The 18269-nt window shown below is 34.3% G+C and overlaps 3 protein-coding genes across 9 annotated transcripts in view; 1 reads left to right on the forward strand and 2 right to left on the reverse strand.

The window, feature by feature from the left end:
• Nucleotides 1–415: 415 nt before the first annotated feature.
• LOC105322371 (transmembrane reductase CYB561D2) lies at nucleotides 416–6864 on the reverse strand. Of its 2 annotated transcripts, none has more exons than XM_011421038.4 (3): nucleotides 6752–6864; nucleotides 5367–5404; nucleotides 416–1997 (listed from the first exon to the last, which is right to left on the reverse strand). In XM_011421038.4, the coding sequence occupies exons 1-3, from the start codon at nucleotides 6816–6818 to the stop codon at nucleotides 1434–1436; spliced, it is 669 nt and encodes a 222-aa protein (XP_011419340.3). In that variant the 5' UTR covers nucleotides 6819–6864; the 3' UTR covers nucleotides 416–1433. The 2 variants fall into 2 exon arrangements, with proteins under 2 accessions (XP_011419340.3, XP_034305913.2); XM_034450022.2 differs by lacking the exon at nucleotides 6752–6864 and adding an exon at nucleotides 5512–6733.
• Nucleotides 6865–9541: 2677 nt separating this feature from the next.
• Nucleotides 9542–12730, forward strand: LOC105322370 (uncharacterized). Its single transcript, XM_034450021.2, has 4 exons — nucleotides 9542–9636; nucleotides 9817–10305; nucleotides 10453–10565; nucleotides 10831–12730. The coding sequence occupies exons 2-4, from the start codon at nucleotides 9838–9840 to the stop codon at nucleotides 12542–12544; spliced, it is 2295 nt and encodes a 764-aa protein (XP_034305912.2). The 5' UTR covers nucleotides 9542–9636; nucleotides 9817–9837; the 3' UTR covers nucleotides 12545–12730.
• A 1300-nt stretch (nucleotides 12731–14030) lies between these two features.
• The window catches only part of LOC105322369 (forkhead box protein P1), a 43293-nt gene continuing 39054 nt past the window's right edge, over nucleotides 14031–18269 (reverse strand). For all 6 annotated transcript variants that reach the window (XM_011421033.4, XM_011421030.4, XM_066082223.1 and 3 more), the window contains one exon: nucleotides 14031–16993. In XM_011421033.4, the coding sequence (XP_011419335.3) occupies nucleotides 16645–16993 (349 nt within the window). In that variant the 3' untranslated portion in view covers nucleotides 14031–16644. The remainder of the gene's footprint in view (nucleotides 16994–18269) is intronic.

Below are 18269 nucleotides of genomic sequence, written 5' to 3' on the forward strand. Positions count from 1 at the left end.
TATATTCCTTGGAAGAGAAATCTTTCTTCTGATGAAAATTAATGAGTATTTTAAACCTTTTTATCATGAGAGTTTAATTTACATGCACACTAATCATGACTAGCAGGTTTTTGCAGCAAAATTAAATTCTAAAAAATACAGCTCATATTGCTTTAAGTTATTCCAAATATTCAATCCCGGAATAAGTTTATAAAAACTTCAAATCAGAAAATACTCATTAAAGGAATAATAAATTAATTTTTCTAGCAACTTACGCACATGAAATAATAATTTAAAGTTTCCCCAGTTATTCCAGAAATTGAAACAATCTTTTCTTCAGTTTACTTTCCCTACCCTTGATCCAAATTTCAGTTCAACATCACACACATTGATTCAGATAGTCCTTTAAAATGATAAATCAACAAGACACAGGATGCTAATATTCTTAATCTTAACATTTAATGTTTTCATACAAACCAATCTTCAATAACAAGTAAGTACTGGTATTTGAAACTGAGGGTTACACTGTCATGAAAATTTAACATCAGACATTAAATACGTCATACAATACTGCACACACAATACATTTCACTGAACAATGACACCTGAAGTCCCCAACTGGATTTTTTTTTGATTTCATAATAAAGCTACTGTAGCTGAAAAATTATAACACAAATGTAACAACAGTCTAATCAGGTAATTATCAATAGATTATTAATTTTTTGCTATTTTTGTGTAAATATCAAAATTTTAAATTTTCATAATTTGTGACATTTTTAAAAAATCACTTTAAAATGGCAAATTATGACTGAAACTGTACCTATAGTTCTTTTGTACGGTTTGAGACAATAAATATTTGCAAGCAGAGCTCAAGGTTCAAGAAATCCTCCATAAAAACCTTTACAATATTTTTCACCAACATGGCAAAATTAATATGAAAGAAAGAAATTTCAAATACATGTACCAAAAGTATAGGGAATTTTTAAAAGGACTTCATACCTTCTTTTTTGATGAACATGACAGGTCCATTATACGATATATCTCTTTGTAAAGAAACAATTGACAACCAGACTCTGTAGATACGATTGTAAATTGTTTACAGAAAATGTGTAGTGTTGGAACAAACAATAGCTCTGTGTTTTATGCATAAATAACATAGAATAACAAAACAAAAATCAAACAAATGATTTCCTAGTCAAAACCTTCTCATCCTCTAAAATAATTTACTGAATAATCATGAAACAAATATTACTCATTCAAAGGAGTACAAAAAAAGTCATGTAAAAGTCTTTGGATTAAAAAATAAGTTATTATTAAAATAACATGAACAGGTATAAAGCCAAATATCGGGACTAAAATAAAGCTTGTGAAAAGATGTTAAAATGTTCATTTTGTATTCTGAATGAGTAAAGCCACATATATTTGAGCGGAGAGCCTGAGCAAGATTTCAAGAGTTACTTTTCTTTCTTCTTCTCTTTCCGTTTACCCTGTTTAGAGGTGATGGGCTTAGGTTTAACGATGCGAGACTGAGGTAAGTATGCGGTGGTGATTTGCTGCATGACCATCAACGACAGACACGCAAGTGTGGCGAACACTCCCCACCACGTGGTTCCCGCGGCAGCATTGCTGAACCAATCAGAGAATAGGGCCATCACTAGTGTCACGGAGACTAACGTAAAGGCACACAGTCCTGAAGTGGCGTGATAGAGTTTCATGTCTGCCAGTCGAATTTTCCAGGAACTTACCAGATTATTATACTTCAGTAATACTCCACCAAAACACTGCACACAGACCCAGAGAACGGTCACTAGCCCCATTGTGCCGTGCCAGGTGGTGAAATGCTCTTTGTTGTTGATTTCCTTATTGTAATATATTATAATGAATCCTGCAATGGCAGAAAATAGGGATGCTACCATCATGTAACCATGTATATTGGCTTTGGTTGATCTTTGCCATGATGGTATCAGAGAACTGCTTGGTGAAAAGACAGTGATTGCTTCAAACATCAGCAGTCCCATCTGCAATCATACAAAATGCACATGTATGCATACATATATACTAGTATCTATAACAGGAATACTTATTTTTGAAAGAACCCATTTTGCACTTTTTTTTGGTGACTCATATTGAAATTTTAATGGCTGTCAATTGATGATGAATGTATAAAGCTCCTGTAACCTTCTATTTTCCATACATTTGTTACTTTCACAAGCTGAGTCATTATGTCTCTTAAATGAAGTTCTGATTCAATATGCATGTATCACAAAAATTTTCTTTAGAAATCAAAATGTTATAGCACAATGCAAACATAGGTAATCATAGATTACTAAGCTCACCGAGACGGAGCATCACCCTTATGAGACATCACCTTCATAAGACCACCTTTATCATTTTATATGAAAATCATACTTTATGATCTTGGATATCCATGGATTCTGTTTTGACAAAATATCGTATATCATCTGATAAATTTTTTTATGATAATCATATGTTCATATGTTAATCAATACAATGATATAAAATTAAATATTGCATCATGTCATATTTCTAATATAATATATATCATATAATAAATAAAATACCGTAATAAACAATAATGAGATTTGATATTGTAACGTATGATATGACATTGTATTGTGTTATACCTTATTGTATTTGATCACATAATACAATATCGAAAAATATAATACAATATAGTATCATATTACAATATCATATTACATAATACATCATAACACTGAAACATGATATTATATTGTATGATATAGAATGTTATTGTATTGAATGACACTGAAACATAGTTGATACATTATATGATATTATATCATATAATACAATATAATTTGATTCCAACATTGTATCTTATCAAATGATACAATATTATGTGATATGGTAAAATATTATAAAATACATTATTATATTATACATATTGCATCATATGACACAATAAAATATATTACAATATCATATAATACAATTTCATGTGATATGATAATATATCATATAAACCAATATCATATCATACAATATTGTATGATACAATATTATATAATATTACAATATCATATAATACAATTTCATGTGATATTATTCTATATTACTGAAACCAATATCATATTATACAATATTGTATGATACAATATTATAGAATATACAATATTGTATCATAGGATACAATATAATATTTTGCAATATCTTATGTAATTGTATCATGTGATAAAATAATAAATTAAAAATACAATATAATATTATACAATATTGTATCATAATATACAATACTATACATAACAATATCATGATACATAATCATAATTATCATAAAATATCAAAAAAATTGATACAATATCATATCGTATCGTATAACTTTTTATAATATAACATATGATATCATATTGTATCATATCAAACAATATTGTTTCATATCATACAATACTTTATCATAGGAATCATGTTATATCATTTATCAACAAACACATCTATCTATCGAGCTGGTTTGAGTGAGGTAGGAGATTTCTTTAGCATCCTTGATAATGGAGATCAGGCTCTGCTTCTGAAGCAACCTCTGCATTTAATTTATAATAAAGTTAAATCAACTATGCAAGCTATCATCTATAAAACATATGACCTGTTCCAAAAAACTAAACCTCATCCAGCATCCGAAACCTATGGCTCAGATTCAGCATTCAAGCCCATCAGGTGCATTTGTATCATAAGACGCATCATCCATGCAATTTTGGTGAAGTTTGGACCAGTAATAACTAAGATATCATCATCAGAGGGCACTAGCAATTAAAACCTTAACTTCCTCCAGCATCCGCAACCTATGGCTCAGATTCAGCATCCATGCCTGTCAGGTGCATCTGTATCATAAGACACACCATCCATTCAAGTTTGGTGCAGTTAGGACCAGTAATAACTAAGATTTATTTTTTAGCATCCTTGATAATGGAGATCAAGCTCTGCATCTGAAGCTACCTCTGCGATTCATTCATATTACAGTTAAATCAACTATGCAAGTTTGAAATAGTACTATCATCTATTAAACATGTGACCTGTTCCTAAAAACTTCACTTTATCCAGCATCCGAAACCAGACTATGCATTCAAGCCTGTCAAGTGCATCAGTATCATAAGACACACCATCCATGGAAGTCTAACCAGCTCTTAAAACCTTAACCTCCTCCAGCATCCGAAACCTATTGCTCAGAATCAGCATTCAAGCTTGTCAGGTGCATCAGTATCATAAGACGCACCATTCATACAAGTTTGGTGAAGTTAGGACCAGTAGTAACTAAGATATAATCATCAGAGGGCACCTGCAACAAAAACTTAACCAGCTCTAAAAACCTTAACCTCTTCCAGCATCCGAAACCTATTGCTCAGATTCAGCATTCAAGCTTGTCAGGTGCATCAGTATCATAAGACGCACCATCCATACAAGTTTGGTGAAGTTAGGACCAGTAGTAACTTAGATATTGCTATCAATGGGCACCCGCAACAAAAACTTTAACCTGCTCCAAAAGCCTTAACCTCCTCCAGCATCCGAAACCTATAGCTCAGATTCAGCACTCAAGCCTGTCTGGTGCATCAGTATCATAAGGCACACCATCCATGCAAGTTTGGTGAAGTACAGACCAGCAGTAACTAAGATACTGCTATCAAAGGGCACCTGCAACAAAAACTTTAACCTGGTCCAACAACCTTAACCTCCTCCAGCATCTGAAATTTAGGACCCAGATTCAGCATCCAAGTCTTTCAAGTCCATAAGTAGGTCCAGATGCATCATCCATGCAAGTTTGGTGAAGATAGGACAAGTAATAGCTTAGATACAGGACCTGCAACAAAAACTTTAACCAGGTCCGGACGCCGACGCCGACGCCACCGCCGACGCCGACGCCGACGCCGATATATATATATATATATATATATATAGGGTATAGCATAAGCTCTCCTTGACTTCGTCTCGGTGAGCTAAAAAGTCAAAGCAAACATGTAAGGGTTTTCATTTTTTCATTCATTTCATGTAAGGGTTTTCATTTTAATCATGTGCAGCACATGTCAATGTATAATCATGGCGCCATGGTCATTTCATTGACAATTACAAAAAATATACCCAGCATTATTTTTCAGTAATTTTGCTTATTTTTTCTAATGCTAAGCAACTTTACAAACATATCTGTTCTGTAGTTCATGAAATTCAAAAAAATAATATAATTGTGCTCTCTGACAAAGGAAGATAACTTCTGTACATATATGTGACAGAGTTTGTCCATTGTAATTTTATGACAATTAATTACATAATGAACTAGGTATGTCTATAAATATATATTGGTACATGTACTAGTATTTTCATATTTGATTGATCAGGGTATGAATAGTAGTACTTACTGCTATAGCCATCAAAGTTGGATGCCATGAAAATAGACCTGGAAAAGTGTGAAAAAATAAAATCAATATTAAAATAATTACCTGTTTTATTCACTTTCCCGAATACTAACTCATTTTTTCTTACATTTTCCATTCCATATAGTACCTGTAACTGTACAAGGTTCCTCGAGGTAAAAATATCTAGAATTACACTAGAATTTTCTTTTTCTACAGCCAATAAAAATTAAAAAACAAAAAATAGAATTTTTTTAATCACATTATTTAGAACAATATAATTAAATGCAAAAGACAAAAACCCGTATAACCTAATACCATAATTTTGTACTCTTTTTTGATGTTTTTAAAAAATAAAAAGAATTGTACCCCTCCCAAAAACTTCCTGGACAGCCTCAGTTTAAAAGGGGGTAACCTGAAATTAGACCACATAAAAGCGAGCACAGCTTGCTGGTGGGAAGTACTGCACTGCAAGTTCTGTTGACACTTGACAGTCCCTGCATTGGCAAAGATAAAACTCAAACTATTGCTCCCTTTAACATACTAAATTTTCTGATTTAAGTGTACATGTTTCTAATAACCTGACAGTGAAATTGTGCTTGTGTTATTGGCTTCGCCTATCAGTCGCCCACATCATAAAATATAAATGTTTATACATGTATACTGCTAAACTATTTTTATTAAACTCTGTCCTAAGATATTCTTGATTCACATTTTGCTTAATTGCTTGATATCTATAAATACCTCAGGGTTCAAACGATGTTTATTCAAAAGTACGAAAAATTTCCAAGATTTCTCAGTCGAAACGCCCCTGTTAGCTTATCATTTTACAATGCTAAAAAATGTGATGTCTACGGGGATTTTGTATTGCAGCAAGCCCGGATAATAACGGTGAAAATAGCGCGATGTATTCCGAGAAAAGATTCCCCATTATAAATCTCCATAAGGAATCTGTTTTCATTCTTGTGAATTTTTCCAAGCGAAATATGATGTGTTAATGAAATTATCTTGGAAATTTTCCCTTTCAACCATTTCAATTGTTCTTCTTTCATATGTATGTGTATTTTTATTAAAAATCGTCCAAATGCGCTGCTTAGATATCTTGGGATAGACTATAGTGTTCATTTTTTTTCAAGTTGATGCATCTATTGGTAAACCATGTACATGTACCTGCGTGCATTTAATCATATTAATGCTGCACTCGCCTAAACGGTAAAACACATTAGCGACCCAATGGAAATTGAATGCTAACAGTTGGTTAAATTGATTGTAACCTTTAAGACATTTTTAAAACAAGGGCCGCACACGGTCTGTAGGCGTTGTCAAAGGTAGACTGTGACAAACCCGTGCTTCTCGCTCAGACTGTGTAAAAACTTGGAAACACTACTTACTGCTTCCCGGCCAAGCAATATAAATAATGCAACCCGTGAATGCAAGAGCTGCAAAATGAGCAACCATGTTAGGCACAAAACAAGCTGAACAAATTCTGACACTAGCAACATCACAACTCGCATTCAATTAATTTCTTTATACTTAGTTAAAAGCAAAATGTTTAAAAAAGCGTTTTAATGATCCAAATTCAAAAATATCTAATAGCTAAGTCACAATGCAGTGTGATTCCGGATTGATAGGACTTGGTAGTGCGCGAGTGGCTGGAAACCACCCTATGCGCGGATTGTAAGGAGGTATTCTCTTTTGAGAAGTGGACAGGCATAGCCTACATCCATGTAGGCTATGCCTGTCCACTTCTCAAAAGAGAATATATAAGGAGGGGGAGGTCAATGACAACATTCAAATTTCTTTAAATTACATTATAGAATTACCAAAAATATAGCTTGGACCCCCTGGCAAACTGAAGCCCCCTTGAGAAATTTTCTATATACACACAGAGACAATAAATCTTTGATGCACGCATGATCTGCCACATTAATTTGTCTGTGTTACCATTTTTAAATTTATTTCATGTTCTTAAATAAGTTAGTACAAACTTTACAAATAAAATTCTACACTGCTTTATGTACAACGTTGCATGAAAAAAAAGATATACATCGAATTCTTTAACTTTGATTTTTTAAAATTTTATCTGCAACTCATTTAGGGAAAATTAGCATAGGAACTGCAACCCCTTCTTTTAAAATTTTTAAGATGATCTTATGTAAAACACACATTGACTTTCGAATGTTAAATGCCTTTTCAATAAAATCGAGTACTATTCAAATGGAGCTACAAGCTTCTGTAATGATTTTGCGAGATTTGCCAAGCACCAATATCACATTCTGATCAGTGATTCGCTAAAATGTGTGTCTCGCGAATAATCTGATTTCATTTTCTAAAGCGTCTGCAGATTTCTTTAAAATAAGATAAATGATACACGTATATTATTTTTAACATCCACTTTAGCACTGTTTAGACAGTCGAGCAGTATAAACGACAAATGATGGGGGAAAACAAGCGAAATGGGTGATCATTCTCATCTACAAAAAATTTAAGATGGCTGGGTGGTCGTGGCCATTTTTATGCTATTTTTTCCTTCTAATGAAGAAGATCTATGTTTAAGGATATTTGCAAAATGCTCAAATTGTATGGATTTTTCTCTACTTAATAATATTTTATAGCTAAACCAATATTTGAAAATTTAAGCTTGTTGTTAATTAGTTGGTTACTCACCTCTTTAAAAACCCTCCCTTTATATATACAGTATTATACATTAACTACAAATATATTTACTAAAGCACATTCATTCTAAGAAAACGTTTATAATGCACCTCTACATGTACTTGACGATTTTTTAAAAGTACAAATAATTCTCAGTAGATTTTTGGTCGAACCTTCGATTACTTTCATTTTCTTCTCTACAGTTACTTACTATAGTATATACTATAGGATCTCCGGAATCATGACAACAAATAGTTACTTAGTATTTTGTATATTATTAAGTCCGAGATTTTCCGGGCTTTTAACGTTACACTTTCTATCATGAAAAGGTGTGTTTTAACGCATGTAGCTCCGTGTGGTGTTTGAATGAAACGATTGATCTTGCTGGGATAAAAAGAAATGCTTAATTTAACTGATTCTATATCCTGACAAAATATGTTAATGTAAAATAGTCATTATTTATAGATTTTACATATGCATATATAATGCTAATTTCTATAATACCGGCAATGTACAGTATGTAATATGGTATAGACACAGATGGTCGAGAATATAGTTCAATGACGAAATGATCTTGAAGTTAAAAGGCGATTGGATTCCGTTAATTTGTTTTCTTGATATCACAACGTTGCCTCTGTAGTCCGTGAAAGTTTTGTTACAATATTATTTTCGGAAAGCTATATACCGAAGGAGAAGAAATAATGAAAAAAGAAAAAAAGATCAGAATAACGGACACCTGACCACCCCCCCCCCCCCCCCCCCCCACTGAAAAAGCTACGACCAGTAACAATATACATGTAACTTAAACCCACCAAAAAAAAAACCCCAAAACCAAAAAAACAACAACAAAACAAAACACAAAAAAAAAAACCCCAAGCTTCCAATCAGTCGCCAATAGGGCACAGGTTACGACTGGTTATCTCTCTTGAGTTTTAAAAATTCAAATGACAATTTACAAAATAATCGTTAGAAATATATCGTTATCGTAATATGTTGTTATATCCAAAGACATGTAACAAAAAAAAATTAAAAATGGATGAAGGGTAGTTGTCATCTTAAATCATCTGACTATTTTCTCATGTACCAGTAATTACATATGGCAATGCATAAAGTTTAAGTAAACAATTGAATTTTCAAGATGATGTTTACTAACGAAGACCGTCAGGGGTCTGCAGTCATTTCTGGGGATAACTTTAAACACCAACCCGACAAGTCAACATTTATATTTTTTTCAGCTCATTTAATTGTCATTAACAAATTTTGATTCCCAATTACCTAAATTTTTGTAAAGGACACTAGCCTTTTTGCTATGAAAACAAAGAACTGTTCTTTTGTTGTAAGAACGAGTTAAACTATAAGACCATTTACACCAGAATCACCCAGTAATCCACTAACTGCGGAACAGAGTACAAGCACCATATGTTGTTGTACGACTATATCGTTTCAATGTACATTTATCACACAGGAACATGTTTGGTGAAATCAGGCAAACACCATCGGCTTTCATTTGGAAAAATAAAGCAGGTTCTAATACGCGTTTTGCTAGAGCCCCGCTAACAGTTGTTGATGTGCTCTCCGTCTTGCAGTCTATGACCAGTCGCTGGAGATTGAATACAGAAGGGCAAGTTGTTCACTAGTATTTGTTTTTTTACAGAATTCTTTGAGAACTGAATCTCCAAACATAAAGTATCTGGCAACGTGTTATAACTTTTTTATCCAGGTTTTAGCGGGAAATAAGTTGTTGGTGCCATCATTATATCCATGCTTACCATCTTTTTCTTTTTTTTTTTTGGTTAAAAAGGTTGAGAAAATATCAACCAGGATGGGAACTGGAGGGGGATGGATCCAATCTTTATTGGTATTCTTGTACATCACAGCGCCGTGTCACGCCCTCGTATATGAAGAGAAGATGCCACATTTACTCCGCAATTGTTTGGAACGGACAAGTCATAAAAAGGGCAACGTGACGCGGGACACAGCCGAGTCCATCGACTACATGTGTACGAAGGAATATCTGTTCAAAACCCCCGAGGAAAGATGGCACCCAGATCTAGATAAAGTCATAAACACCAAGACTCTTAAAAAATTTGCATCTTTGTTCAAAGAACTTGACATTGGAGAAACCAGGAGTCATAAAATACGTTACAGATACTCCAGTATCAAGAGACATTTTGTCAGGGTCAGACGAGCAACGCCAATAATCCGTAAAGAAATCCGAATGCTGTCAGAGGAAGAAAGACAGAAGTTCCTCAAAGCTCTGGTGGCAATGAAAGCGGACACTAGCGATCCCGTATAATTCAACTTAAATCTCTCTCTCTCTCTCTCTCTCTCTCTCTCTCTCTCTCTCTCTCTCTCTCTCTCTCTCTCTAAAATACTATCATGTAATCATCGTTTCTCCAATGAATACTATAAACAATTTTCAAACTCTTTCTTTTAGCAAAGACAGCCAAATGTATACGACTGGTTCTGTAACTTGCACCCCAACAAGGTGGCTCCCAATGCGCACTATGGGCCGGCGTTCTTTGGATTCCATCGAATATACCTCTATCTGCAAGTTCTATTACATGTACCAAGCTTTTGAACTAAAAATTGATCAATAGGTTGCGTATTCGACTTAACGATTTTGGTTCAAGAAAGTGCATACCGAAATGGTATCACTTTTAGAAATTTTAAATGACAATAAAAGTATTGTTCAAACTCTTTTTCCTATACAATTTAGAAAATAAATGTTATAAGCTGTACAATTTTCTTCTTTTAAAATAACACGTGTAAACGGCTGTAATTATCCTTTAGATTATATATGTTACTTTTTCAGATTTGAGCAACAGCTGAGGACATACGAACCAGACACGTTTTTGCCATTTTGGGACTCCACGTACGAAAGTTTACTGGGCACTCCTACATCCAGTGTCTTGTTCACGGAAGATTTCCTGGGCGGGGGTACGGGGACCGTCACAGACGGACCCTTCAAAAACTGGAAGCACGATAAGGTGGGTGTCCTTATTAGAAACACAGCCAACAGTGGGCAGCTCTTCCAGCGAGAGACAATAGATAAAATCATGATGAAGATGTTTATGTCGGATATTTCAAACCCTGATGCCGAGTTTGATGTTAACCTTGAGGCAAAGCATGGTCAGGTCCATGCCTGGATAGGCGGCGCTATGGATAATTTGGACTATTCGCCGGCGGATCCGATCTTTTACATGCACCATTGCTTTGTTGATGCAATCTGGGAGCGGTTCAGAGATAACCAGGTCAAGCGTGGGATGGACCCAACATCTTATCCCGACGTCACCGAAGGACATGCAGCGAACAAACCGATGAAGCCTTTTTATCTAGAAGTGAAAAATGGTAAGAAAATATACTTGAAGAACAAAGATGGGTATGCCTTAAAATGGTCCCAGTTAGTACGATACGTATATCCGAAAAGAGAGTGCAAGAGAAATAGCGATTGTCAATCAGATGTGATGGTATGTCGAGAGGAACGGTGTATGACAATGACAGCTCATGAATACGAGGCTTCAAAGGCAGCGCCACCACCGCCGCCGCCGCCACCAGCACCACCTAAGAGACGACATTCATCGTCTGTATATAAGACACCTATCAACAAAGCTCCTATCACTGCAGCTTTTTTTACCACAACTCCAGCCCCCACGCGGGGTGTAGACGACCTTCCTGGCTGGGATAACTGGTTTATGTGGAGAAAGAAGAGAAGCGTTAGTTATGTTCACACACGATATCCCTATCCCTATCATTATATACGGCGCCATCTTTACTACCTGACCAGACGCTACAGGAAAAAGTCGAGACAGCAGAGGAGGGAAAAGATAGGAGAGGTTGGAATCAAATACAAGTACTCTGATGAGAAGACATCCCCGATCTACCATTCTCTTCAGAATACGTTTACCATCGACGGCGTGGAAGATATTGACAACTGGGTGTACATCCCAATTATAGTTTATTACAGACGACCAAACGAAGTCCATTATGATGCTCATCCTATAAGCCATGGTCATCCTATTATGAATAAGGACGTCTTCAACCAGTATCACGATGCCAACTACATCACGCACAAAGTGGGCAATCCTGCAAAGAATGCCAACTGTTATCATATTGGTTCCGGGGCCACCAAGGTATATGTGAAGGCAACAGGGATGAACTACAATGGGTTCTACACGGACTATGCTCTAGTCGATGAAAGGCAGCCCCTGTCCTTTGGGTTGACCGAAGTCGGGGTGAAGAAGCCGGTTGGTAAAACTCCATCAAAAGTCTATATTTCTGCCCACGATCCATGTGGCAGAAGTTGTAAAGCTCGGTGTCTGGTCGCGGGCTCCAATCCGCCTCGTTACAGAGCGTGCTCAGGGACGATTGGCGTCACCTCAAAGGGGCCTCTGATGTATAGTTCCAACATCGGCGACGCCCATCTCAACACATACGATTTCTCAACCCTTCCTCCAACTCTGTCCAGTAAGAAAATATTCCTAGTCTTCTATTGTGACCAGAGCGAGGTGTGGCCGTGGGACGCATGATAGCAGATTATGAATCTTGAATAATAAGATGTCACTATGTGCCATTTGATGAAATACATAAACTGCATGTGGTAAAATTTTTATTGTCTTTATTTAGAGATATACATGTATATTCTGTATTGTCTGTTTTAGAACTCTTGCCCAAATTATTGTACATGTACAAATTGAAAAATAAACTTGCGAAAAGAAACAAAATTTAATCCTCTCAAAATATTTTTAAAATACTGTTGACGTGGATTACGTGAAGGTATGTGTGTGTGTTCCTTTCAATTTGACTATGTTTGCTATAGGACATGTACAATATTTGATATAGGGTTTGGACAGTTAGAGAACCAAACACATCTTTTAAAAAACACTACGAAAATACTAGTATTCCTTAAAAATAAATGATTTTAGTATTAAACCGTATAAGAAACAGATCCACATCGCTCACCTGACTAACAATAGCCATGCCTTTGATCAATTTGCTTTTAGCTAAAAAGATGCACATTACAGTGAAGTATAATTATGTTGTTTTATTTTTTTTTCAAATCTTCCCAATAAATTTTCTTATGTTAAACATCGAACCTCTATTTCAAAATTTCAAAGATTTTTCTCTGTTTATCCTATGTTAATTTCAACTCCCTACCGTGGCCCGAGCCTGACCTCGGGCATCATGATTTGAACAAGTTTGCATCAACATTACGTAAAAGATGCTTCAACACAAGATTTAGCTTTTCTGGCGAATTGGATTTGGAGAAAACTTTTAATGGATGCAAACCTTTCAATAATTCTAAATTATATCCCCGTGAAAGAAAACAATGCAACGAACTAGTATAATTTTTACCTAAGGGTGAATTGTGCCAAGTTTGGTGAACTAGTGGCCCAGTGGGCACTGTGACTCGGCAGGGAAAATTTGAAAAGTTTAAAGACGGACGGACACCAAACAAAACGCGATCAGAAAAGATCACTCGAGTTTTCAGCTCATATGAGCTAAAACATGAGATCAAAGAACAATGTAAGTTTTCATCACCAATAAGAAATGTATTTAAATTAAATACGTTATATCTTGATAGAGAAATCAATTCTCTGTGAAATTAAATCTGTTGTGCATAATTGAGGGACCCAGACTGGCGTGACTTACTATAGTCCTAATATCTGGACATACACGTCACTATATTGTAGTCATTTACTTGTTCATTTTAGAAACAATTTGTTATATTATTATGGATTATCAATATTCTTTAATATTAGTTTAGTACGTTCTATTAGAGTTATATTATGAAATAATCGTATAATAACAAATACTTATCATACATGTAGTATAGTATTTCATTCTATTACTGCTTTCAGTAGAATAATTTAACTCAGAATATGCTAGGTTTGTCGTTATATAATTTATACATTAACTTTTGATAATCATGATTGGTCGCGTTTTTCGTATGGAACATAGAACTCACCAAATCTCGTTACCCCTTCCCCCATAAAAAAAGAAACGAAAACAAGATTTCCAGCATACTATCAATTTTATTCTGACTGACATGGGGGATGCAGAACATATACAACAATTTTGTGATGATGAAATGCACCGGTCTTTGGAAACCTACTATTAACAACCAATGTGATTGGTCCAGTCACAATGTGACGTCATCATGAAAACTGATTGACCATGATTATTTCTTTTAAAAATTTCATTTCCTGAGATGAAAAACACGATGATCGTAAAAGCGAAAGTCTTAAACAGTGTGCTAAAAGAAGGAAAATACAAGCTGTAATAAATAACAAAGAGAAAATGACTAGACATAATGAAAAAGGGTGAAAGAATGAGGTAATATTAAACATTCGAAAAAACTCCGGCCTCCATATGGTTGTAACTTTAAAAATGTTTCGTTTAGGAAAAATGATCAAGTATGCACTGATAAAAAATCTAAAGGCCATTCACACAATGGAATGGGTGAAAGGACAGTTTTTTTACAACCCTGATTTGTAAGCGCTATGCACGTAGTGCTTTACACTTTTTGTTTTCTATATGAGCAACATGTGATAAACAAGACAGAAGCCATTTTGGATGAATATTGAACAACGCCTGCATAAGCTGAATCAGGGATGTTATAAAAATGACAAGAGGAGTTATTTCCCCTTCACCTCAGTGACACACAGTCTTTCTGAGCATCACGTATTCAGCGGCAAACTCTCAAACAAAATATCGTACAGCCAGAATATAGCGTCAGGAACAAAGAGGGTGGTGAGAATTTCCCTCTGGAAAAATCACTTACAGCATTCTTATTCTTAAATAAGTTTATCTATATGATGTCTAGATAAGGCAGATGATTATGTAATATGCATTTTCTACAGGCATATAGCTGTTCTTACAGCTCCCTGAATAACATACATTCTTTTTGGTCTGGTAAGAAAATGGTGATATTTTGAGAAAAACAAAAAAACTAAGGAGAGAAAACCAAACAAATTAAAACTGGAGCAATTACGTGGGCATTTACACTATGAGTCTGGGTTCTGGCCCCTGATAACATGGAGAATTTGACCTTACAAGCAAATACACAACACCTATACAATACTTATCTAAGAGAGTCTATGTACATTGCAGGATATCAGAAAAAAGGGGGGGGGAAGCCTGCTAGATTTCTTAATGGAAATCAAAGGGTAGTTATAAAAATTTATCAGTTGATAGCTCTATTTAAAAATCATTAAAATCATAGAAAAATTCTTGGATGCCATAATTTGAGAAAGACCCAGAAAAATATCTATGGAAAATAAGAAAAAAAAATGAATACAGAACTGGGTAATAAGCTGGATGATATTTCTGTAGCCTACGGTTGACCTTTTGATAGGAGTGAACACACGTTCCATGTTATATGTACATCTGATTCAAATACTGGTTCCATATTGACAAGACAGACCTGTGCTGATTTGTCAACATCATCAATGCCATTTCTATTCATATGTTATACCAGGTATGTCAACATATATACAAACATTAAATATGATATACGTCACCATAGGCATACCATGTCTTACATGATCCAAAATAATACATCATGTTTTGAACATTAGTTGTGTACCATGAATATTATGCCCTTTATCACTGTATATTGTATTTTTCATCAAAGGTCTAAAACTAAAGCAATATCTCAATAATACTGGACAAAAATAGTCAGTAATGTCCATATCATATGTCTGAATAATTTAAATTTTCTTTTTTTCCCCCAGATAATGGTTCCAAAATAACTAATATTTTGAAAGAGGTGAAAAATACCCCCTATTAATATATTTTGGCATTTAAATTTTTAAAACAAAACTTTTTATCATGTGATATTGTGAAATCATGATAAAAATTTATCTGAATATGTAAAATATTTTAAAAATAACCTAATTAAGAAAACATGAGAGTGAATTTATTTAAAGTAAAATTCACTTAACAATGATATCAGGTCTCTGCTTTTGTCTCGAGAAAATTTCATATGCTATTGCAGAAGAGAATAAGTTCTCCTATTGCACACAAAAACAAATATTTTAAAAAACACAATATATACAGCAAAGCAAAAGTTTAAAAATAAATCCCAACCATCAAATAATTGAAATTGTATTCTGAACATTAAAAAATATACTGAAAAATTATTTATTTTGTACAAAAAAAATAGCCTTATTCTCTTAATCAGGTTGTATGAAAAGTAGGAATATAGAGAGAGAAAACTGGTTCATTTCAAACAGAAAAATAAAATCCAAAACTTGTCATGCAATTCAATACACTATAATAATTATGTAACTTGAAGCAAAACACAACAAAAACCAAATTCTATAACACTAAAACAAGGAAGAATAACAGGCAACAGTAGCACTTGAATATATATTCTACTCAAAGAAAAAAAAATAAAATAAAACTAACAATGTTTAAAAACAAGACAACTTTTGATTGGCCACAGAGATAATAATGACTCGGCGACAAAGATCTCCGACAGGTCTAAAAAAAAAAATTATACATGAAATCATAAATAATTATTGGAACAGGTTCAGTTTGACTGAACTGTAATACAGAATGAAAGTCGTTAAAAAAGTTTCCAACACACTGTCCACAGAGAAGCTATTCTGACCGCTTGTCACAGTCAGGATCCCAGCTCGGACATATTGGTCATCATCACATCCTGTGATGTCGGCACTGAGAGAGTGTCCTGATTGGATGAATGTTGTCCAATGGGTGAACTGGACTTTGGTGACCTCGAGAGGGGGGACAGATCTAGACCCTGTTCACAACCTGCATCTTCCTTGTCCCCCCGGCTGTCCAGGGATACCTCGCTGTCAAACTGGTTCCTAGGGGACAGATCCAGGGCTTGTTTGGAGGAGTCGTCACCCTTGACTGCCACAGAGAGGGGACTGTTCACGGTTGAGTGACCATTTTCAAGGAATGTGTCATCTCGTTCTGAGCTTTCTTCTTTGACATCAATGAAACTGTCTCTGAAATGACAAGTAAAGAAATGCTAAGATTATTTCACATGTTGAATTGCATTAATGCTGCACAGAAATACTAACCCCCCAAAAAACTTTAAACCAAATGTTCATAATGCAACAAAAATATGTTAGTAAGGATATTACATTGAAAATTTTACTTTTAAATTTTTGTATAAATAAATAGTCTATTAATGCTAATTTCAATAAATTAATTCTACATTAATTTTTTTCTATAGCAAATTTTGCATCATATTTCTCAAAGATGTCAGTCTTAAAATCATGAAAACCATAAATATACAAATTCTAAAGGTGTTGTGTGCACTTTTATTTGCCTACTTCAACTGTCATTAATATTAATAAACATAAATAAAATATGTTACGTAAAAAAGCAATTGAATAATATTAAAGGTATGTCCCACAAAATTTTGTATACTCAGATCTAAAATGAATTCATTTTCATAAAAATTTAATGCAATACACAGGTATTAAAGAATGAGTAAATTCTCTCATTATTTTTGCTTCAAATTCAAAAAAAGCCAAAATGACCACTTTTTTCCAATCTAAACATACACATGTATTTGAAATCAACAGAATAATGTAAATACTAACAGTTTTCATCATTTAAGAGATGAAATCAAACACTGATTTAAATTTAAATTTAAAAAAAAGACATGGGAGAAATATAGAGACTGCTATATTTAATTTTTTTTTCAAGCCAATATTTTAAAACTGGACAAATGTTTAATTGTGGTTCAGAGTGGAGAAGTATTTAGATTTTTGGGCAATGCACAGTAACATTTCTGTTTAGTGCATTACTTAGAAGTAGGAGAAATAAGGATTATCGTAACATCCTCTTTTTGTCGGTGTCTGGATTGTGGTGATTTAAGCGGTGGGGGTTGCCAGGGACAGGAAGGGCCGACAACCACAGGAAGTTGATCCCTGTCACCACAAACAAGCTCCGCGCTTCATGTTTGGGCGAACTCTGAATCGCTTATTCATCACTTCAAAACCACGACTGTCATCTCGTCAAAAGCCACGCTATTTCTGAGCGTTGTAAACAAACAACATCAACCATTAAAATGTCATTATTAGCATGTTCATAGCCTTTTCCCAATTCATCACCGAGGCTTCTCAACAAGTATGCATAATGAATGAATTTCCCGGTTTAATATGTCAATTGTATTGAGAGGCAAATAAATTTCCTTGGGACATGCACTAAATAGCAACAGGTTTCATTTTGATTACTTTTTTCTTATTAATTAAAGATGATACAAAAATGACT

This window comes from Magallana gigas, chromosome 4 (genome assembly GCF_963853765.1).
Source record: "Magallana gigas chromosome 4, xbMagGiga1.1, whole genome shotgun sequence".
Classification (NCBI taxonomy): Eukaryota; Metazoa; Mollusca; class Bivalvia; order Ostreida; family Ostreidae; genus Magallana; species Magallana gigas.